This window comes from Talpa occidentalis, unplaced genomic scaffold (assembly GCF_014898055.3).
Source record: "Talpa occidentalis isolate TD23 unplaced genomic scaffold, MPIMG_talOcc4v2.1, whole genome shotgun sequence".
Classification (NCBI taxonomy): domain Eukaryota; kingdom Metazoa; phylum Chordata; class Mammalia; order Eulipotyphla; family Talpidae; genus Talpa; species Talpa occidentalis.
The window spans coordinates 112,280,014-112,304,920 of NW_026555331.1; the positions used below are offsets into that span (position 1 = coordinate 112,280,014).

Here is a 24,907-nt window from a genome sequence, read left to right on the forward strand (position 1 = left end):
CGTAATTTCTGGTAGGCCTCTTCAGATCCTGTATATGGTGTATATTGATTTGGGAATACTAATTTGACTGTCATGAAAGTCTGTCAGCTATAAGCAGAAAAGGACTGTGCAACCATATGGCCCAGGCATGTTCAAAGTTTCTAGAGGCAACAGTGCAATAAGAGTGAAGTTTACTACAAGCTTCTATCACGAAATCACAAGCTAGTCCCTAGAGGATTTAGATTAAGGCCATGCCATCTGAATGGGGAATTACGCACTTTCTGTAAAAGTGAAAAGTGTGTTGTGTAAGGTGAGAAATGAAGCACCTGTGTGGCAAAAACCATCATGTGGTCAAAAGTGCTGATCGTAAGCTGGGATTCTGTCAGACCTATTAAGTCATAACATCAGGCAGGTGTAGCAATAATCTATTGAAAGATGGAATTAGTATATCAAGGATTAAACAAGTACAGGATCAGAGGACTCAAGAGGGTTGCATGAACAGGCAACCCAGATACCCATGTCATCTATCACTGCTTTTTAGATCTTGTCTCTCAGATCACACCTATAGATATACTGGACATTCTGTAAAGCCAGATGAAAAGCAAAGAAAAATACAAATGTAGTATATGGATTATTTACTTCCAGGGGAGCAAGCTGAAAATAGTTGACAACTGCCATACAGCTCCACTCAGGAATGACACTGAAAGCCACAGAGGAAATCTTCCCAATGAGCAGAGCTTCAAGTGGTATACCAAATCATCCCATTGTGTAGAAAAATAAGTGGCCTTCATGAAAACATTTTCAACATCACTTATCATCAGAAAAATGCAAAGCAAAAGCACATGAGATACCACCTTACTCCAGTGAGAATGGCTCATATCAAAAAACCAGAAATAAGTGTTGGTGAAAATGTAGAGAAAAAGGAATCCTTGTACACTCTTGGTAGGAATGTAGAATGGTCTAGCCTATGGCAAACAGTATAGAGTTTCCTCAAAATATTAAAAATAGATATGCCATAAGGCCCAGCAATTCCACTGCTAGGTATTTACCAGAACATGAAATCACTAATTTGAAGGGATACATGCACCCCTATATTCACTGCAGCACTATTTATAATAGCCAAGTTATGGAAACAACCTAAATATCCAGACAAAGCAGTGAATTAAGATGTGGTGTGTGTGTATGTGTGTACACACACACACACAAATACTACTCAGTGATCAAAAAAGATACTCATGCCATTTACAAGAAGATGGTTAGAATTAGAGGGAATTATGCTAAGTGAAAGAAGTTAGGAGAAAGACAAATATTACATGGCTTACATGCATATGTGGAATATAGAAGGGAAAAAAAAAACAAAGGAACTAACAAAACTAAACCAAAACAAACCCTAGAAATATGACTGCAGAATTAAGGCTGCTAGAGGAAAAGGGAGGATGTGAGTATACACAAAGTGGGGAGGGGACCCAGTGAGTGCTTTGATGGTGCCATGGTGTCATCACATACATCTGAGGTATGAAGCTATTCACTTCAATCATTTATGGTGTTGTAAACCAATGTTACCTCAATCAAGAAAAATAAAAAGGAATTGACCTTAGTTTAGAATATATGTGGATTCATGGACAATGAGAAATGAGTAGCATTAATTACTGGTACCATTAAGGAGTAAAGAGTCATTTTTGATAAAAATTTCCAAAGGTAAATAATTAAGAACAATGTAAAATTATTTTATTTCATAGGGTAGCCTGGTTAAATTTTTCTTCATAACTTATATTTATACCTAGAAATAACCTGATTCTTTAGTGCCAACACACTAGTATGGTCCAACTAGGTCATCCTCAAGTATCATGTTTCTAATAATTACTTCTAGAATACAAACACAGAAATTAGTATTTTCTCCTGTCTGTGTGAAATTTAAGTTTTCAATAGCAATATGGCCATGTCATAGTGAGATTCTAATTTCAACAGACAATAAATATAATATATCCAAATTTATAATGTTAAATATTTATATTCTCAAAATTTCATTTGAAATTTTCAGTGACATGCAAACATTACTGAAAACAATTATGAACATAGTATGTAAAATAACATGAGTCACAAGTTTATTCTATAATTTTTCTATAATGAGTATTTAATTCTGTAGAAAAAAAATGCAAAAACCACCTTTATTGCTAATATTCACATTTGACTCTGTAAACAACGTTGACCCAAAAAATGAATTTTTATACTTTTGTAAAAATTTCAAGAATATGATCTTCAGCACCTCTTAAAGGTTAAGTCTAAAAGCCAGTAAATGTAGATGTTGAAGGTGAAGAAAAAAATACTGACAACAAATTATTTGAATTTTCCTCTTCCCAAATATCTAAAGCATCACATATATCACTGTTTTCAGTATAACTTGTAAAACCCAAAAATTCTGATTTCTCTTCACTAGTCTGAAATAAGTCCAGTAGAGATTGTACTGATGAACTGTGAACTCTGTTTTCTTCTTGCGTAATAAGAAATTCAGTTCTTTTCTTATTTAATTCCACATTTGGTTCCAGATTTTCTTTTTTATTTCTTCCTAGTAGTATTTTCACTTTCCGATGGATATTACCAAAAGGTAAACTATCCATATTCTTGATGTCACATTTATTGGATTCCTCAGGGGGACTTTGGGATGGAGTCTCTGCCTGAATTAGTAGATTTTCCTGTGAACTGTTTATTGCTAACAGTTTAGAATCATGTCCACATACTGAATGAAGGTCCTTTTCCTTCAGATCCTTTGCAGGGAAAAATACATTATCTGACTTTTGTTTCAGTTGAGATACACTATTATCTGTATTGAAATTACAAATGTTTACAGATGTCTGTAGTCCACACAGATGGCGATCTACCCTTAGTTCTTCTAAGTCATTTTCATCTATAATTAATTTATGCTCCGGAATATCAAGAACCCATTCCTGTTTATCCTTCTGTGGAGGCAGATGTGTAAAAATTTGGTTTTTGTCATCGTCAGCTGGACTTAACATGGAACATTTATTAGCTGTTAAATGACAGGAGATGGGTTCTGAAATAAGCACTAACTTATCTTCAGGTTTCTGAGTTTCTTTATTTTGGAACCTTTGCTCCGTGATCACCTGTACATTATTTTCCCTTAAGTCTTTCTGAGAAATATGTTGCACTTGTAGCATTTCTTTGGATTCCGTTTTTTTCAGAAGATTTGAAGTAACAGGAGAAAGGGATCTAATACTGTATTTTATTCTTCGTAGGAAAAAGAAAAAAGTTAAATAATGGCTATCAAAAATTCCTGAGTAGCTAAAAATTAGTAAAAATATCTTAAACTACTTAAACCTATTCAACTTAGAAAAATAATACAAAAATATAAATCTTAACCTTTTACCAAATGTACTTTAGATGTTTAAAGTACTAAAAATTGGTTTTGATTTACATTAGCGTCTCCTCATTTTACTTAGCAATGCAGAGAATGAGTACTGGAAAATCTGAGACAGAAACATACATTTAATTAAGTATAGTAAATACCTAATATTGAAGTGAGCTGGAAACATATTATCTAGACATGACAGAGAAATATAGAATTCTACCTACTCCTTCAAACTTAGAATGGTTCCTTTATATTATACTTTCACTTAGGACTTCCTTGAGCAAATAAAGGATAAAAATTATGAAAACACTAATTCAACACTACTCACTGCTTTTAAGTCGAGAGATGCTAATGTGAGTTGTCCAGAGAGAAAAAAATGCAGATAAGAAGGTAATTAAGGGGTATCCAGCTCGTAAGTATTACAGATTGGGTTTTCAGAAATTCTAAATTCTTACAGTAGTCCATATAGCTTTAACAGTTGGAAATATGCCTACTCTCCAAATACAATTGAAAGACTTGTAAACAACCATTCTGAATATTACAGAAATATAAGGTTTAGGAACTAGTCTACTTAGACACAACAGAAAAAGAAAAATTTTCCAGTCAATTTTCAGAAAAGGTAGTTTGGTATCATAATTTCTTTATGCCTAATCATCAGTCTAAAAACAGAAACAAGGAATGCATAACCTATCGAGTTTGTCTCTCATTGTATAATGGGAAAGCTGAGTAGTGGGAACAGAGATCTTAAGCCTCACAAAGCCTAAAATATTTACTTTCTGGTTCTTTATAGAAAAGGTTTGCCAACTGATTTTCTAGACTAAAGGTTAAGAAGAGGACTTTAAAGTAATTTCAGGTTGGCAATTTTGGCAGTGGGAGAAGAGGTGGTGAGAAAAATAAGCAGTTCTTAATCATATTTATATTCTGAAAATACATAATCCTCTAAGAACAGAAAACTTCAGTATTATTATTAATGAAATAGTTTAGTATTCTAATTAAGTTGTAAAACTAATGATACATTACCTTTTCTTTTTAGGCATATCCCTTTCATATTCCACAAAGTCAAACACTAACTTAGCTACAATATCATCAACAATTTGATAGTGATTACTTTGTGCAAAGTTTCTGTGTTGTTGACTTAGAAGATGCTAAAACAAAACAAAAAAGCACATAAATCATATTATTATCTATTTAAACTGACAGATACTTTTGTTTAGGTTTTCTAGCATCGTTATGCCACTAAAAAAAAATCTTTTTTTGTTCTTTACTAGAACTTTAAAGGATAGTAACTAAAAAATTAACTTTCGAGAAACCACTAAAACTGCTTTGGTTTTCACAGCCTTCCATTTTTCTTCTAAGTGCCACTTGCTAAGAGATTATAACACTGCAGCTGCTGTCTTTCATTTTTCAATGAGAAAACTCAAATATTAATTTGTGGTTTCAGTGGACTGAAAACAAATGAGCTATACTATATCAGAAAGAAAAAAATGGAGAAAAATAACAATATTTAAGGTTTAATGTATGCTAGTAGTTTTAAACATTTTCCCTTCCACTTGTTAATTTTATCTATACATAATTACTACTAAGTCAGGAAGCAGGGCTTATATATTAAATGTATGAAATGTTACCATTCAACACACAAGAATTTAAAAGGTAGATTAAGCAAACACAATGAATATTGCAAAGTATAAAAATGTACAGTTGAATATATTTGAGAACAAGTAAATTAATGATTTCAATTACTCAATGTTTATAAGAGAATACAGGGAAGTCAATCTCATGAGGAGAAGAACATATGTAAACAGGGTTAGTGTATTAGCATAAAACTCACAGGAAAAAAAAAAGTTCCTTTTGAATAGGTAGAATCTCCAAGCTAATTCTATCACTTGTCAGCTAATCAGGGAATTATATCTAATGATCATGAGAGAACCTTGCTTTATTTCCCCAATTTCATATAATTTTAACTTTTGATAATTTGATTGCATTTCCAAAGTCAGAATTCTCCAGGGTTACCAAAGAAGCCGCTCGACACACAGATAAGTCTAGTAATATTAAACAAATGAGAAATTATTAAAATTTACAAACATTTTTTTCATAAGGTCATATTCAGTTTATTCATGTTTTTGGAAGGAAAAATAATTTACTGAAATAAAAAAAAAAATACCCAACTTTTGTTCTTCAGCACCTGGCTCTTCTTACTCATCTGCTGTATGTCACTTAGTTAAGCTTGTATGTCACTTTCTTAGTTAAGCATCTTATGTTCCTTGTTCTACATTAAATACACTTGTGTTTTTTGGTTTTTTTTTACCATTGGACTTTATACTTTTGTGACAGTCATCACACTTGCAAATACATGGTTAATATGTATCTCTGCCAAACCATAACATCCATAACATGTATAAAGCTAGGGTAAGGTAATATGTTTGCTTTTTTGTTTCTCTGAATCTCCAGTAATCACATTTGTTAAATGTAGGTGTCAGTGAATCATTTTGAAATCTAACAGTTATAATACAAAAAAGTTTCTTTATTCTTAGAGAATAAGAAACATACACATGAAAACTAGTGAAAATAAATAAATAAATACAAAGCTTTACAAGTTAACCCCAATATCGCCTTCTTTGTGGCAACCAGAGGCAAGGTTTTTAGCCCCAATATTTATGAGCATCAAATTAGGATCACAAACTGATATTAAGGAGAGCATTCTAGATTATTCTAATTATTCTACCTGGAACAAAAGCAAAATAAATTGTCAGCACCAATCTTATAATTTAAATTTTCAAAAAGATTTTTGGTAAAGGGAAGTAGTTCTAATGATCAGCTTCTAACAAAAACAATTGTAAGCTAATTGTATTTTCTCCTTTATTACACACACAAAACAAAAAAACTGATATAAAACTAACATATTTGAAATTATAAAACAAGCAAACTTCACTTCAGAGTCTGAAGATGTTAACAGTTTATAAATCAGACATTTTAAATTATTATTTTATCCCTTTAACAGTCCCAAAATCTTCTTTAAGAAACCAAGCATCTACTGTTTAAAAAATTAACAATGCAAATAGTAACAGGTTACAAAGTCAGGAAGCCAGGATTCAAACTTGAAGAGCCTGGATCCAAAGTTCTTTTTCTTTTTTTGTTTAAAAATTTATTTTTTATTTATACAATAGCTGGGGTACAAGCCAGAGGAGTGGGAGGGTGAGAGGATTCACCAGAGACAGAGTGGAGAGCAGAACAGGCAGAGAGACCGAAAGCAGTCCTGAGGGGAGCAGCGGGCGCGACAGGAGAGGTCTGCCACACCATATGGGAATCTCCCTTGGCCAGCAGGGAATGGAACCTGCTCTGCAGAGGCTGCAGACAGCTTCACAGTGCTGCGCTCATCCCGCTGTGCCACCAGGGAGACCCCCTCTTGTTCTTTTTTCCAATGTGTTTACAAATTACAAGTTTCCATCTCTAAAACTTTCTCTTCATCTCATATACCCTTCCAATTATTTTTTTTCTCTTTTTTGCTACTTCAAATGGAATTGTCTCCATTTCCTCTAATAATTGTTCTTCCTTCCTTGCCCATTTTTATTTTTTTATTTTTAATAGAGGCATGTTTTTTTTTTAATTTTTTTTTAAGTTTTTTTAGTAATGTCTATTTTATTTTATTTTATTTTTATAGAGGCATGTTTATTTCTTTATTTATTTGTTTTGTTTGTTTGTTCTGTTTACACATGCACTGGGTACAGTCAGAAGTGCGGGAGGGTGAGAGAATTCACCAGAGCCAGAGCGGGGAGCAGAGCAGGCAGAAGGACCGAAGTACACTGCTGAGGGGAGCAGTGGGCGGCAGGAGAGGTCTGCGCGCCATGTGGGACCCTCCTCAGGTGGCCGGGGAGCAGCCGGGGATTGAACTGGCGCCGCAGAGGCGGTGGGCAGCTTCGCAACCCAGCGCTCAACCGCTGCGCCACCAGGGAGGCCCTCCTTGCCCATTTTTAATAGCTCAGGCTCAATATACTGCAGTTACCTTTGACTCATTATGTCAATAGATAAATATTGACAAATTGACAAATCCTCTTGCCCCGGGTTTAAATTATATCCACAATCTGACCATGTCTCATGACTCCTACTACTACCACTTAGTAGTCCTGGTCACCATCATCTGTTCTTTCATCCCACTGGTTTAATTTAGCACTTTTGTATTGCTTATTTCAATATCCTTTTCTGTCTCATTTCTCTCAGGTGTCTACATAAATGTCATCTTATCAGTTAGAGTATTTTGTGTCATCTTATCAGAGTATGTTGCTGTCTAGTCTAAACAGCAATATCTCCATTCCAGTTTTTTTCTCATACTATGGATCATCGATCTAATGTTCTCCACACATATATTATTCTCTTATCCTGTGGTTTACCCATACCCCCTTGTTTTCTAAAATGTAATCTTCACAAACAGGGAATTGATTCCTTTTGTTCTTACTAGTCATTCCTTTTGTGCTTACTAGTCATTGAATGAATAAAAATGACTTTTCAATATTATTTCCCTACTTGGGGCTCTTAAAATATAAGATTCTATCAAAAAGAAATACATACTACTTGAAAATTACCAAGTTATAAACCACACTCAGAATAAGCTAAAATTTATGCAGAAAAATACTCAGTTTTAGAGATATCAATTCCCTAAATATAAAATTACACTTACAGTTTCAAGATCTTCATATTTCTGTAAGCAGCATTCACAATATCCTTTTTTTTTCTTCTCTTTCAACTGGAGTTGAACTGGACTCCCACCACATTTATCGCCATCTGCTTGGATTCTGATAGAAATATATGGTAAAAGTATTAACTGTATAAGGAATAATGTTTAAATTTATAGTTCTTATCATGTAGAATCTGACATAATTTGCACATAAATTTATATCAGCAAATACTTTTAGCCATTTCTTTTCAAGAAATTGAGATGCAAATGAAAAATGTAATAATTATGCTGGAGAATATTTCAGAATACTTAAGCGAAACAACACATTTCAATTATTTGGAAATATTTTTAAGCATCCCCCCATCTAAAGTGCCTACCTGCCCACCCCCCCCCCCAATCTATCTAAAGGGCCTAAGTATGACACACTTCAAAGAGATTCAGACTCCAGAGCTAGCAAAGGAGCACTAGAAATATATAGGTGGTGAGGGGGAGCACAGAGGGAGGAGGCCATCATAACAGTCCCTTAGTAACAAATACACAAAATACATGGGATTAAATGAATTACCTTAAATATTTGAAAATATAAAAAATTACCTGAAGATTAAAACCAACCTTAGTTTAACCTGAGTTTGCTTTTGAGAACTGGATGGCTTATCCACATCAAATGGACTGGTGGGCTTCTGAATAGAATAATTTATGAAAGGCATATTGGTCAGCTGAAGATAAAATGGCCTATAAAGTCTAGAAAAATAAAAAAAAAAAATACATGAAATTCTCTATGGTGAAAGAAAACATACTTGGAGTCTTATTTCACAATCACATAATTCATCTGGAATCAGAAATAAATAGACATCAGTCAGGTGTCTTTTCCTAATTTCTAGAGCTATTCTATTTTTTAACTTAAAAAACCTTTTCAGTTAAATAGTAAAACAAAATAAAACTTACTATCAACTATTTGTCTGGAGGTCCCACTGGCATCTTAGTCATTTTAAGTGTACATTTCAGTAGCATTAAGGACATTCACAATGTTTCATAAACATTACCTCCACTCTTCATCTTGTCAGACCAAAATTCTATACCCATTAAAACAGTAACTCCCCATTCTCACTTTCTCCCCAACCCTTGATAACTACCATTCTACACTTTGTCTCTATGAAATTGATTACTCTAAGTACTTTATTAAGTGGAATCATTGCAGTATTGTTCCTCTTACTTCATTTAGCATAATGTCTTCAAGGTTCATCCAATTGTAGCATGTGTCAGAATTTCATTCCTTTTCTAGTTTGAATAATATGCCATTTTAAGCATATAGGACATTATCCAAATGTTGATTAACATTTGGGTTGCTTTTGCCTCTTGGCTATTGTGAATAACGCTCTACTATTATTTTTATTCAAGAATTATTTCAAGAGTCTACTTTCAGTCCTGATAAATATATAGCCAAAGTGGAATTGCTGGATCATATCCTATTTCTAATATTTTGAGAAACTTCGTTTTCCCAGCAGCTGTACCATTTTATAGTCCTACCAATAGTGCACAAAAAATTACAAATTCCCCACATCCTAGTCAACATTTGTTGTTTCTGTTTTTCTTCTTTTTTGAGAATAGTCATCCTAATATATATGAGGTGGTAGTTATCTCTTTTGGTTTTCATTCGCATTTCTCTCATTTTCTCGTGTTTGTTGGCAATCTACGTCTTTAGAGAAATGTGTAATCCCTTTATCTATTTTTAAAGCCTGTCATTTTCTGTTGAGTTCTTTATATTAATTAACATCTTATTAGATACATGGTTTGCAAGCTTCTTCCATTTTTGCAGGCTGCCTTGTCATGGTTGAGTCCTTTGTGGTATAGAAAGCTTGTGACTTTGACAGTATTTTCTTTCATCTTTGTTGATTGTGCTTTTGGTGTCATAAAAAGTCACTACCAAATCCAGTGTCATAAAGCTTTTCCAATTCTCTTCCAAGGTTTATAGTTTTAGGTCTCCATTTTGAGTTAGGTCCATTTTGAGTGAATATCCTATGTTGATAATGGGCCTAACTTCATTCTTTTGCAGGTGGATATCAAGCTTTCTAATACAATTTATTGAAAAGACTGTCCTTCCCTCACTTAATGATGATGACTGACATCTTTGTCAAAAATCATATGACCACACATGTAAAGACTTCTGGGCTTATTATTCTATTCCATTTGTCTATACATCTGTCTATGTCATTATCAAAGTTTTTTGTATTACTATACCTTTGTAGTAAGTTTTGAAATTAGGAAATGTGTGACCTCCAATTTTGTTTATCCTTTTCAAGATTGTTTTTGGGTGTTCAAGGTCCCCTTGAAATTCCTTATGAATTTTAGGATGGATTTTTTTTCTCTCTGCAAAAAAAGTTGTTGGGATTTTGATAGGGACAGCATTGACTCTGTAGCTCACTCAGGGTAGTAACAACATCTTAATGACATGAAGTCTTCCAATCAATGAATGTGGGATGTTTTTCCATTTACTGGTGCTTTCTCTAGGACTGGTTTTGAATTGCATTCCCTCCTTCTACCTTCCCCACCCTAGTATACAGTTCATAAAAAGCATTCTACATATCTTCATGACCGCAGTGAGTACCCAAGAAAACTAATTACACACAACTATATGAGTAACTGGAAAGTGAAGTGAAAGTAACCTAATTCACCCATGTCAAATAAACTTTATATCTGTTAGAACTATAGAATTCATTAAGATTGTCCTATTAAATTTCAGAGTGAGTTTAAGAAAATTACAAAACTAGATGTTATAGCTCAGATTTTCTATTTTCAAATAGTATCTAATAATTTCTTTTTCACAAATGCAGGAGCAATCTTTAAGTAGTAATTCTAAATCATAAGGTATTGCACTTAGCCAGAGAATGGTTATTTGAAAATACTAAGTGAATGAGTGGGTCTTATAATAACTCTAAACTAGATATTGTAAGGAATTATCCACAACATACTAAAACTAAATTCAGTACTCAAGCACAAATTCATTGTTTCTTTTTATAAACTGTGCCATATATATATACACACACACATACACATGTAGACTATAAATCTAATATAAAGAGATGAGATAGTACTCATGGAGTTAGCATAATTAGATTTAAATATTGTATCTAAAATCACACAGATTGATACTTACTGGCTTATATCTTCCACCTTTACAAAAGGCTTTTTGAGTCTCCCTGCTTGAGAGCATACAAAATACATTAGCAACTTAGAAATTTACCTTTTTTTTAAAATAACAAAACTAGTATAGGGAAAAAAAAAAAAACCTACAACTGCATTATTCATTTTAAGTCATTTTGAAGTTTTGAGACTCAGATGAGGTATTTTAAAGTATCATCCCATTTTTAAAGTAACAGAAGCTTTGTCTATATTCTGAGATTCTTAAATTGAATGGATCACCCAATGGATATATGAATAGAATTCAGGAGGATCATGAGTTCAAATAGGAATAAAATTCAACTTTTGTTTTCACTAACTTCTAACTTCTAACTAACATTTCCTCTAACAATACATTTAGGCAACAGGATCACAGTAATATTAGCAGCACCTGTAATTTTGAAACATTGCAATAGAAACATTTTTTCATCTATTAGTTTATATAGTTGAACTCAAAGCAGCACTTATGCTTATCACTTCAAAATTACAGTAGCAATAAAAATCACTGCTAAAACTCATTTTTAATATCTAATAAAAGTAAGCTGAACACTATCACATAATTAAAAACATTCTGATAAAGGAATTTTAACATAATTGACTTCCTTAGTAATACAATGATTTATTTTTAAGTTTTTAAAGAAACAATAATCTGAGAAAGGGTCCATAGATTTCACCAGACTGCCATGGGGTCCATGTTCAAAAAGGGGTAAGGATTGCTGAATACATCATTTAAAGAATTGTTTCACAATTTAAAAATGATTTTCTCTATTTTCTAAGAGTAATCCAAACACATTAAAGGATATCAAAATACTTACTTCTTGCTTTCTGTGTGCCAATACCTGCTCTTTTCCCCTAAAAAAAAACAAATAGTAAAACTACTAGGTTTGAAAGTACAGTGAAAATAGCAACTGTTAAGTTCTCACTATTCCCATGATTTGAAAAAAAAATTCAGAAAAAGTACTACATAAAAGAAGCGTGATTATTGCAATTTTTTGGGAAAAAAGAAAAATTTGTTTTTAAAAACTCAACTAAAGAAATTGAAGGAAACAATACTTGTTCAAGAATTAAAGCTCTTAACCATTAGTATATAATTCAGTGATACAAGGTTACTTTTATAATATGCCCGACAAGTACCTTGGCATTCTAGCTGTGTTTTGTTTTCACAGAAAGAAATCCACCGATAAGGAAAAGGTACAGTTAGTGAAATAGTCTTTCTTTTAAAAAATCATGTAAGTTATTTTTATGCCCTTATTCAGCAAAACCTCAGATAAACTGAGGAATTATTAAAAAAATTATTATAGTCTGTCAATTCCAGCTAAAATGGGATACTGTTCAATATGATCAATCAATCCCACTGATAACAGGTAAAAAAAATGAACAATACATGACAAAAGCAACTATGTGAGAAGAGTAAGTGAAAGTCAGCATATTGTGGAAGGAAGTAAAAAAATCTGGAGATGCTACCTATACAGGGATGAACTTCCCATCCTTTCCATTCCTCTCATTGGTCTTTTCTCTTGCACTACTACCTTAAGTATATAACTCTAGTCATGAAGTTGGCATCAGCAGAGGAACCAGTGGCTACAACTCTATACAACTCCCATCTTTCTAGCTGGAAAGAAAGTAGAGAGGCTTCTGAGGGCCAAAGAGTAAAAAGAGAATCCTGTATTATTTCTTCTTTCTTTTCTCCCAACAGTAGTTGTAAAGGTACAAAAGGAAGTTAAAATTGAAGAAATTCTGACCAGAAGAACTAGGAAAAGGGCTATTTCAAGCTGGAGAGTAATGGGGAAATCAGAGTCTAAACAAGCTAGCATGGGGATTCCTAATTCTTTACATAAATCTGCCTAACTGCCAGGCAGAATTCCAAATTGCATATGTTAAGGACAAACCCAGAGTAGTAAAAAGCATATCACAGCTTGAAATGAAACTAAGATTTACTCAATTGCTGAAGTCTTGGACTAGGCCTATAAGTGATGCATATACACCAACAAACAGAAACCTACATAAATCCCAGAAAACTGAAACAGATTACGAATGTCCACCTTCAAAACTTATGACAGAACTAATAGTTTGAACAAAACTGGATAAATGAAGGCTACAATAGTGACAACAATGTGGATAAAAAGGTTCAGAAAGCTTTAGGCATCTACATTTTATTTGAGGTGGGTAAAATAATAGTTCTAAAGGGACTGTGGAAAATATGTATCTATAAAATACACACACACACACGTTTATTTTGAATCTCAGAGCAACCAGTAAAACAACAAAACATAGGAAAATATCAATAAATTTTCAAAAATCTGAAAGATGGTAGGAAAGGGAGGAGTAGAGGAATAAAATATAGATGATTTAAGAAGAAAAGTAACAAAAAGGGAAAGAAAAGATATAAAAACATTTGGTCTAAGAGAGTAATGCCCAAAGCACTTAACGAATATTCTTATATCAGGACAAGCAGCCAAGCTACATGACAAGATTTTGTTATACCACTATCTAAAGTAGTTGAAAAGTATGTTCTCTACACTGTATAAAAAAAAAGGTATACTATTTATATTCAGAACTTCTCATAAAGGTAGGTTAATAGTTCTGCTTTCCTGCAGAATGAACAAGAGTATCTATTATAAAGCTGTACAACCAATGGGGGAGAAAGTCCCCAAACTGTGCCAACATCCCAGTACAACTTTCATCTTATGAATAAATTCTAAAAAATTAAATGATAACCATTTAGTTAAATAATAGAAACATGGGGCCTCCCTGGTAGTGCAAGGGGTTGGGACGCAACCTATGAGGCTATCCGCAGCCACTGTGGCATGAGTTCGATCCCTGGCTAGGGAGCTGCCCATATGGCACAGAAGACCTCTCCTGACTCGCCCGCTGCTCCCCTCAGCAGTGTATTTCAGTCATTCCGCCTGTTCTGTTCCTCATTCTGTCTCTGAGGAATCCTCTCACCCCCATACCTCTAGCCTGTACCCTAGTTCTTATATGCATGAATAAAAGAACGAAAGAAAGAACGAAAGAATATATTCATGAATAAAAGAACGAAAGAATGAAAGAACGAAAGAAAGAAAGAAAGAAAGAAAGAAAGAAAGAAAGAAAGAAAGAAAGAAAGAAAGAAAGAAAGAAAGAAAGAAAGAAAGAAAGAAAGAAAGAAAGAAAGAAAGAAAGAAAGAAAACATGTATACAGTATACAAGGTAACTAACTCCCTAGGATTTTCTGTTCATAATATTTTCTACCTGGCAAGAAAAAAATTGTATATAAGATATGTAAATAAAAACCAAGTTTGCTCACTTTCATTAATTAGTTAAGATTTAAGGAAAATAACATACCACATCTCTTACAGAAGTGCTTGATTTCTTGAGTAAGTACAATTCTTTTTTCTTTTGTTCAATGTAGTATCTAATGTCTTTATTAAAGAAAGAAAAGTTTAAAATGAAATTTAGGTGAAAGAATTACCATTAAAGATATCATATGCCTTGTTATCAGAATTCTCACTATGTAAAATTAGGAAACACAGGACACTTAGGATAAACATTGTAAAAGACAATTATAAAATCCTTACCATCAATATGAAGAATTTTTACTCCCCATGATAAGGCATTTGATAATATACTATTTGAAGGAATAAAATCCTGTTTAAAAAAAAAAAAGAAAGTGGGATTTTTTTTTAGGAAATTACTATTTTAAAAGAGTTAAATTTTAAAATTGAATTTAACCAGCCAGTTACTCAATACAGATGCCTTGTAGTTATAACAGTAGCTGGAATTTCTAAGATCAATAGTGCTTAACATATCCCCATTTTCTTAAAAATTTGATGCACACTATAAGCTTACAGTCAATAGTATCAAATTATTTCACTTAGCAATACAGAAATGCCACAAGCTTCAAGTCTCCAGTATTATTTTAAAAGGCCACAAGATGGAGATGTTTCTTCATGAAAATTAGGTTCCATCCTTCATAAAGGGATAGATCCCAATATTTAGTTTTTCCTATTAAAAATGTAAAAAGGAAGATTTCAAGAATATTCCTTATTTTCCACTTGCGTTTTTAATGATAGAACATAAACTGCAATTTTTTAAGTAGCTATGTTTTTTTTAATTATATATTTATTTAAAGAGAAAGTTATTAAAGATACATGACAGAAACAAAATCACAGTTTATAACTATTACCTTAAGAAATTAAAATTCTGAAGTAAGGTTGGATATATGTAGGATGATGCCAAGAAAAAATGGGACTTGCAGTAGCCCAGGATGCTGCTTAAGTGGGTCATGTAACCCACCATGACTAAATGAGCACATTAATGCAAATAATGATACTTGTGTTTCTAAGAACCTCCCTTTTTACTTGCCTTTTATATACACCAGCTTAGACTGGAAATGTAGAACCTGATAATGGACCTACCCCGTAACTGAATCTTCCCAATAGTTCTAACACAATACTTTCAGAGAAAAGTCCCACCTGGTATTACGACCCCAATATTTTAACTTGTGAGAAGCAAGAAAGCAACGTCGGTTATCCATTATGTTTCTTTGCCTTTCGTTTCCCTATCTTGTCTTCATGTTACTAATAAAATACAGCCCAAATATTGATAGGATCTAAATTGGTTCACAAACACACCAAATTAAGAAAAAGCTTCAATGTGTGCTCAATTAAAAAGATGTTTTAGGTAAAAAAAAAAAAAAAAAAAACACGCTCTTAAAGCTGTGCTATCCAATATTAATTGTAGTTACATGTGGCTAGTGTCAATTAAGATGTGCTTTAAGTATAAAATGCAGGTCAGATTTCAAAGCCTGTATTAAAAAAAGAATGCTAAATATCTCATTACTAATTGTTTAATACCAATTAAATGTTGAAATTATAATATTTAGGAACTATTAAATAATATTAAAATAAACTTTTTCTTTTCAATTTTTTAATACAGTGTCATAAATTTTAAATTTTCTATGCGCTTCACATCTGTTGCTTGCATCAAACTTCTATTAAACTATGCTAGTAGACAACCCAATATGCCAATGCCCTGTTAGATGTAAATGCTTACAGTGGTGCAGAGTGAGGGAAAAGCTTTCTATTCAGATAAGCAGAAGAGACATTTCTGCTAAGCTATCTTTTAGGTCAGAAATTTTGGGGAAGCTGCTTGCCTTCCTATGAGCTGCAGTTTCTCCATGCATAAACTAGACCTAGTAAAATGGAATGTATTGAGGATGAAAATGACATGTACTTGTCATATCATGTAACAGGTATTTATTAAATGTCAGTACTCTCCTCTTTCCTCTAACTTAAGAAATTCTGTATTTCTGCATTATGAAATAGAACAAGTATGCAAAAATCACTTAATATTTTACTACTGTAGGTAACTATTATTACTAGTTTTTTGGGTGGATAACCGTCAGTCTTTTTTCTGTGGTTATATTGATGTAGATATAACACTTTCAGGGGACCAAAAAAAAAAGAAAATTCATGTTGTATAACCAACTCAGTGATGTGATTTTAGTTACACAGCAATGTATTATAATTGTGTGATTAAAAATCATTTATAGAATTATTAATGACAGTGTGGTATTCCAATGTGTGGCTATATCATGGTTTACATAGCTGATTCCCTTTTGGCTGGTTATTTAAGATTTTGCTATCATTAAAGAAAGAAAAACTATTCTGACCATCCCTGAAGCCAACTATTTACTTCATTTCAATGATTTACTTCCTTCAATGATTTACTTCCTTCATGATTATTTCTTAACAAAGATGACTCAACTTATAAAGAGTTTTAATGACATATTGCCAGACTGCCTTCAAAGAGTATATGCACCCATCATGTATTAGAAATGCTCATTTCTCCCATGTTTAACCTTGAATAAATTTCTTTCACATTTTACACTTACAGGTAAAAATCTGAATATTTTTTAAAAATTCTCATTGCTTAAGTTTTCATAAATTTCTTAGTAATTTGTATTTAAAATTACCTCCCAGACTTCCACAAACTGCCACTGTGACATCTATTCATCTCCCAGCATCTGCATAGTGTATACCCTGCACCCCCACCCATCAATATAGCAGAGGAACCATTTGTGCTTATTCCTCCACTTGTGTACTAAATTTCACTTCTGAATTATTCTCATCAGCATCAAACAGTAATATTTCTCCCGTTTTAAGCAAAACAATAGACCTAAAAACACATAAAGTCTGGCCTTACTTCCTTTATTTTCTAGTTGAGTTTTTAATGACAGAATATACAATGAATTTTTTAAGTTCCTACTTACATGGTCCTTGATAGCTTTTTCAACTAATAATTTTCCTCTGCTCAAACAAACCTATAAGAAGACCAAAGAACATTAAGCAAACATAAAAAATTGTAACATAAAAAGATTTAAAAAATCTAACAATTAAATATATATAACTTAACAGGTAAATTTTAATGTAATTATAAAGCTTAAAAGGTAAATTTTATTTGTACAAGTCTCATTTACTATCAAGACAACATGATTTCTCTAGGGTTTTCTTTATAAGAGTATCTCCTATGTTAAAGTGTGTTTCTCCTTTTTCAGATGGAGCAACTAAATGGAATGAGACTCAAGGTTAGTTTTCTATTCCTTTCAACATGAAAAATAAGAGTTAAGGTTTCTGAAAATCTGACTTAATTAAATAGTAAGTTTAGTTTTCCATTAAACTAAAGATTTAATAAGATTTAATAAGTCAAATTTTATATATTATTTTTACAACGTCTTTTACAAGGTATTTCACTTTTAATATAACACTATGAAAAGCAATTGAAATGCTAAGAACATGTCCCTGGTATATAATCGCCTTGCTCCAAAAAAACCACTAACAGATCTCTTTTCCTTTGCCTTTTTCTTGTATGCATTGATGCTCCTTTTTTTAAGTGATAATCTCTTATGTAATTCATTCTATCTACCTGTTTCCCTTTCATTTTTCCTGCTTCCCAAATGGATGTGATACACTAAGCTGAGGATATTAAAAACTGGTAACTATTAAATTTCACCTCCTCCTCTAAATTAAATCAATTTAATATGTTCTTCATCGTATCTTCCAATAACAATAAAATGGTAAGGATGTAATTTTAACTGTTTAATTCTGCCTTTATAGCATGAAAGCAACCAATCAACACATAAATGTGTATGATATGGCCCATGAACTAGTTTCCTTACTCCTATTTTGAAACAAACAAAAGATTTCTATTTCTTCTTTAAAAGAATGATCTGCAACCTTATTGATGATTGGAAAGTTACACCTAGTGTAGATATTGTCATACCTAAATGAATTCTGCTACCAGCCTATTCTTGAAAATCTAGGAGCTACTTAGACCATAGCCTTTCTGAATGTCTCAATGCATATTTAAAAGACTTACTGAATCTGGAGGCTTAAACGAACTTCCATCATGGCTGGGATGAGGTGAAGTAGTTTCTGCAGTATATGCAGATTCTGGACTTGGTACAGGAGAAATTCGTCCCAAGGTTTGTGCAAATTTAGCTTCCTTTTTATTTGAAATAAGATAACTGATATCTTTACTGAGAAATTCTTCAACTCTCTAGAGGAAAAGAAAGTATTTTACAGCAAGTCATACAAACCATAAACCTATTTCATATGGATAAGCACAATGTAAAATGCCAATCTGATACATTTTAATATTTTGTAAATTGATGTTTTCACACTACATTCTGTTGAAATATAATAATCCCATGACACTAGCATTATCCACATTTTGTGGAGAAAAAAATGGAAATTAAGTAACCCACTTAAGGTTGTATCAGTAGTAAGGAAAAAAATTTGAACACAGGTATTCTGATTGAATTCCATGCTCTAAAATAGTACCATCCAATAGAATTTACTGCAGTGATGGAAATACTATCATTTCCTAATGAAATGCTAGCAAGTTGCCCTATGTGACTACTGAACATTGGAAATATAACTAGTATGACTTAGCAACTGAATTTTACTTTTTATTTAATTTTAATTAACTTAAATATAAATTGGAACATGTAGCCTATGACTACCTTATTGGAAAGCACAGCTCAAAGTTATAGTTTTACCATCTTTTTATAAGACTTAGTTATAGGATGGAGGGCAGCTGTACTCTCAAAGAATATAGGAGGTCTGAAGAGAATTCCCCACTGAAATATTTGAAAAACACTGGTTAAATGCCTGAATTTATGAACACAAAAATCACTCCATTCCAGGAACAGGAAAATTAAGTGGAAGTAAATACTATTTTTTTTAAAAGATTCAATTTATTTATACAAGAACCGGGGTATAGACCAGATGTGAGGGAGGGTGAGAGGATTCACCAGAGACAGAGCAGGAAACAGAACAGGCAGAATGGCCAAAATACAATGCTGAGGGGAGCAGTGGGCAAGACAGGAGAGGTCTGCCGCTCCATGTGGGTTACACCCCAGCTGGGGGGGTTGGGGATCAAACTGGCACTGTAAAGGCTGCAGACAGCTTCACAGCGCTGCGCTCAACCACCTGCGCCACCAGGGAGGCCCCGGAAAGGAAATACTATTAATCATTATTGGCGTAAGTAAAAGACTTCTAAAATATTTAAACAGCTACACCTAATTTCTACAGGATCTCACAAAATACTGGGGATAATAAATAATGAAGCAAGTTTGTACTAGATGAGTTAATTTCATCTAAGCAGCAGAATTTGCTGCATTACCAGTGGCTCCCTTAATTAAATGCAAACCACTACTTCTTTTTTTTCCCCTGAGCAACATGTCATTGACCAGTAAATAAAGTAATTACCAACGTTTATTTATTCCTGGGATTTTAAACTCAAATGTGGACAGGGGCCAGTAGGAATATAAATAAGTAATTTATACATCAAATATATTCTTCAATGTCATATTTTGCCCTAGCACTGTCAGAAGTTCCAACTTTTCAACAGAAGCCCAAGCTCCTACACATTTTTAAAAATTGTGAGATGATGTGTATCTCCCTCTATATATATAGATATATATAATAAATATTTATATACACACACACATAATTTACCATTTTAATGCATAAAATTCAGAGGCATAATATGCAACCATCACCACTATCTATTTCCAGGACTTTTTAATATCCCAAGTTGGAATTTTGGTTAATTAAACAATAACTTAATAACTTCCCATTCTCCCCTCTCCCTACACCCTTTAAATCTCTATTCTTCTATTTTGTTTCTATGAATTTTGACTAAGGTACCTCACTAAGTGGAATCCTATATTTATCCTTCTGTATTTGGCTTATTTCACATCACACAGTTTTCAAGTTTCATTCATATTATAGTATAGGTCAGAAATTACATTCTTTTTCAAGGTTGAACAATATTCCCTTGTATGAATATATCACATTTGATTATTCAATCATCTATTAATGAGCATTTTGGTTGTTTCGATCTTTTTACTATTGTGAAAAATGCTGCTATGAACATGGGTATGCAAATATCTATTCAAAATTGCTTGATCATCTGGTAATTCTACTAGATGATCATTTTTGAGGAATCACCATACTATTTTCCATAATGGTTGTACCATTTTACTATCCAAACAATAGTACAGAAGGTTCCCATTTCCCCACATCCTCACCAGACTTATTTTGGTTTTTGATATAGTTATCCTAATCATTGTGAGGTGGTATGTCACTTTAATTTTGATCTGTATTTCCTTAATGATTAGTGATGGTGAACTAATGTGCTTATTGGCTAATGTATATCATCTCTGGAGAAATGTCTATTCAAGACCTTTGCTTATTTCTTAATTGGAATTTTGTGGTTTTTAAGTTGCAGGAATCTATGTATATTCAGGATAATAGCATTTTATCAGATATAAGGTTTGCAAATATATTCTTCTGATGGCCTTTTTTTTTTAATTCTTGATAATGTCTTTTGAGACACAAAACCTTTTCATTTTTGTGAAGTCATATTTATCTATTTTTTCCATTTCTTGCCTGTGCTTTTGGTATTATATTTAAGGCATTGATGCCAAAGCCAACATCCTATTTTCCTCTAAGTTTTACTTATGTTTAAATTTCGATACATTTTAAATTAATTGTAGCATAAGATGTTCAGTAAAATATACTTGCATCTTTTGTGCATGTGACTAGTTTTCCTAGCATCAGATTTTGAAAAGACTGTGACTGTGTGTTCCCCACAGGTCTTGACACCCATGTTGAAAACAAGGTAATCATATATGCAAGGGTTTATTTCTGGGCTCTTTATTCTATTGCAATGTTGGTCTGTAGGTCTGTCTTATGCTTGTACCACACATTTCCTATACTTTGAGTTATAATTTTTTATCAATGAATGAAACATTCTTTACAATCTGACCTCAATGACTTTCTTTTTTGGCTATTTCCCTCAACTAAATCCCAAGCTGAAGTCATCCTATATTACAGTTGCTCAAAAAACCACAAATATATTTTAAATACTCTCTTTCATCTATTTAGTATGCCTATTCTGTCTTATATATTCTTATGAGGCTTTCAAGATTCAACTCGAAGTTTATCCCTGCTGTGATTATTAAATGCAGATTTATTCAGTCCCATCTGTATTCTAATGCAATTTAAAAATTTTTATTAAAGCACTGAAAATACTACACTGCAAATTATTTGCTTTCACATCTGATACTCCCATAAACTGAGAATTCTTAGAGAACTAAACTGCATCTTACTAATTTTTGCATCCCCAGCATCTTAAGTAGTGCTGACATATGGGAGATACTGCTGGGATGATTTCTAAATGATTTTCCACATACCCAAAAATCACCTTCAAACTAAGTTCAAATTGTGTATGTACAACAGTCTCCCAAATTCCTCAGCTGGAAATAATCTCTCCATCCTCTTGACATTCTATACAGTATTACAATTAATTGTACTCATGCCATCTCTACCTAAATTTCAAATTGAGGGCAGAATGAATATCAGTTCATGGCAGTCGCCCGGCCCCTACATGCTGGTTCTGGAAGGGCCGCGGTGCCGGGCGGCCGCGAAAATAAGGCTTCCAGAGGCCCCTTGACAGGCCGATGCCCCCTTCCCTTCCGCAGGTTTCGACGGACCAATATTTACATTAAGGCTAAGAAAATCTTATAATTTTACAAAAACTTTCTCATTTCTTGATCTCTTACTAAATATGTAAGGTAGGAAAGATTCTCCATATTCTTAATCCAAAATTCTCTTAATGACATTTATTTTCCTGAGACTATAGCACAAGAACAATTTTTTTTTTAATCAAGAGCAATTTTGGGTCTCCCCTGGTAGCGCAGCGGATGAGCACTGGGCTGCAAAGCTGCCGCAGCCTCTGCAGCACCGGTTTGATCCCAGGCCACCTGTGAGGGTCCCACAAGGCGCACAGACCTCTCCAGATGCGTTCCCTGCTCCCCTCAGCAGTGTACTTCACTCCTTCTGCCTGTTCTGTTCCCTGCTCTGGCTCTGGTGAGTTCTCTCACCCTACTGCTTCTGACTGTACCCAGTGCTTGTATAAATAAATAAATAAATATATATATATATATATAAATCTTTTTTTTTTTTTTAAAAGCAATTTTTAACTCTGTGATTTGAACAGTTCTCTCTTGTTCTGTAAATAACATTCTTACTTTTATGCTAACCCAATTTTATGTAGCTCCCAATAACCATAATCAAAGAGTTTCTACTATTTGGACATCCCAAATTACAATGAGAAGGTAACCAGCAGTTCCACCATGATAATGTACTTTCATTTTTCATACTTCATGAACTTCACACTAGACTCCTAATCACAGAAACCTGAAAAATTTGTTAGGTAACAAAAGATTAAGACAAATGGTTTTCCATTAATGACAAACAGCTAATAAAAATTTTAAGCTTGGTGCTTATATAGTGGTAAGTTTTCCAATATAAAATGCTAAATGATTTCATTTAACATTTAAAATATTAAATGATTAAATATGTAACTTTATGCAATTTACAGTATTTTCCTAATCTGTAAAAGTGCATGGTTTTGACTTACCCCTCCCAAATCTTTAATATCCTTTTGCAGTTTTTCAGATATGGTGACAGAAGGTAAGTCAATGTAAAATACTTTCCCCAAAAGTGGCTTATATTTGGATTTTTCTGGCTTGCTATCAGTTTTCACAGATTTCAAAGATGGTCTATTTTTTTCATTTTTGACTTGGATTCCACCTGTTGTAAAAAAAAAGTTTAAAATTAGGCCATGTTATGTTCAGACATTTTTACTATTTTAAAAATATCCCTTTATACAAAAGATCACATAAAACTTTTATAATTCCACCAGTCTAAGTCATCAGCATTTAAATGTATATCTTCATAGTAACACTAAGGCAAAAAAAAACCCTCTAAATTTAAACAGGCATTACATAGTAAAGTAATTATGTTCACAGTTGGTAGTTCGATTAGCAGGAAATATTCTTGTAATTATTCATGTCTTATACAAGGCAGGGAACAGAAAACCTTTTTAAAAGATTTTCCTCCTTAAGGTGTAAACTCCAAGGAGGTTTTACTCAACAACGAGCTATTGAGCCATTTGTTGAACGTTAAAAACTGGTAATTAAAATGTTAAATATATTCGCAATGCAAGAAACCTGTTAACCCAGAAAGACCCAGTCCTCAGATTGCTCGTTTAGTTTCAGTTTATCCATGTATTTAGAAGTAACTAGACCATTTGTTCAACAGTCAACATTCATTTTATTATATCCCCTGAAAACAGAGCTGAGATAGCTCTGCTGTCGAAATTAACCTTTAGAACACATCGGTTTACATAATTTAGAGGTTACTACATACGCACTCTGGGTACATACACATCTCATACTAAAAAGAAAAACTCAGGCTGGCAAGCTTTCCTAAATAAAAGGTGGCTGCAAACGGAAGCTTGCTTTTGTATCTGTCTAGCAATTTGAAAATACTAATTCATCTAGTCGCAATACAGCTACTTCACCTCAGTTTTGAGCGAAGGGAAAGAAAAGTCAAGTGTAAGACCAAAGTCCACCCACAATCACCCAATCTGATCACGAAGCGAGCGGCCACTAGCACAGAAGCTTTTTAAACAGGGCCTGGGCGGAGCAGCAGCGCCCGTGAAAGCTCCGGACATTGTCTCCCAGTTTTCCAACGAACACACCGCCGGAATCGAGGGGAGTGAACGCCACGGGGAAAGCGAGGGGCCGGGCCGGGATCCGTTCTCTTTCTGAGGTACCAGCAATGGAGCTTCCTTCGGGCCACAGAGAAGGATGCACAAACCAGAAAAGCTGCAGGGAGCGGGCGGAAGAACTCGAAAAATCAATGGGGGCTGGGGGGCTGGGAGGCTGGGGGATGGGGGGGTGGGGGAATGGGGGACCCGTGAGGCGAGGGAAGGATTAAAAGGACCGCAGGCGGAGGAGGGGCCTCGTACCCTGGAAATGTCCTTTGCTGTGGATCCTCATGGCTCCGGAGTTCATGGCAGTCGCCCGGCCCCTACATGCTGGTTCTGGAAGGGCCGCCGCGCCGGGCGGCCGCGAAAATAAGGCTTCCAGAGGCCCCTTGACAGGCCGATGCCCCCTTCCCTTCCGCAGGTTTCGACGCCGAGGCAGCAGCGAGCCCGCGTCCGCAGGCCGGGTTTCCGGGGCCGGCTCCCGAGCGCCGAGGAGGAAGAGCCACGGCACAAACGAGTGGGCTGCGGCGGTTGAAGATTTGAAAACGCGTCACGCAGCCGCGGCGCCGATACGCGCGCCCCGCCCCGCGCGCCGAGCCCCGCGCGCC

The 24,907-nt window shown here is 34.0% G+C and overlaps 1 protein-coding gene across 2 annotated transcripts; it reads right to left on the minus strand.

The window, feature by feature from the left end:
* Positions 1 to 1,702: 1,702 nt before the first annotated feature.
* DBF4 (DBF4 zinc finger) lies at positions 1,703 to 24,845 on the minus strand. Of its 2 annotated transcripts, none has more exons than XM_054692477.1 (12): positions 24,561 to 24,845; positions 23,166 to 23,338; positions 18,552 to 18,731; positions 17,446 to 17,496; positions 14,750 to 14,819; positions 14,517 to 14,593; positions 12,008 to 12,044; positions 11,170 to 11,212; positions 8,628 to 8,756; positions 8,019 to 8,133; positions 4,367 to 4,491; positions 1,703 to 3,225 (listed from the first exon to the last, which is right to left on the minus strand). In XM_054692477.1, exons 1-12 carry the CDS (start codon positions 24,604 to 24,606, stop codon positions 2,262 to 2,264), a joined length of 2,010 nt encoding a protein of 669 aa, XP_054548452.1. In that variant the 5' UTR covers positions 24,607 to 24,845; the 3' UTR covers positions 1,703 to 2,261. The 2 variants fall into 2 exon arrangements, with proteins under 2 accessions (XP_054548452.1, XP_037366379.1); XM_037510482.2 differs by having other exon boundaries at positions 11,170 to 11,215.
* Positions 24,846 to 24,907: the final 62 nt, after the last annotated feature.

Coding starts and splice junctions, on each gene's coding strand:
- DBF4 (XM_037510482.2), bottom strand. CDS start 24,606: ATGAACTCCGGAGCCATGAGGATCCACAGCAAAGGACATTTCCAGG. Junction 23,339..24,560: donor CAGCAAAGGACATTTCCAGG/GTACGAGGCCCC, acceptor TTTTTACAACAG/GTGGAATCCAAGTCAAAAAT. Junction 17,497..18,551: donor CGTTTAAGCCTCCAGATTCA/GTAAGTCTTTTA, acceptor GTCTTCTTATAG/GTTTGTTTGAGCAGAGGAAA.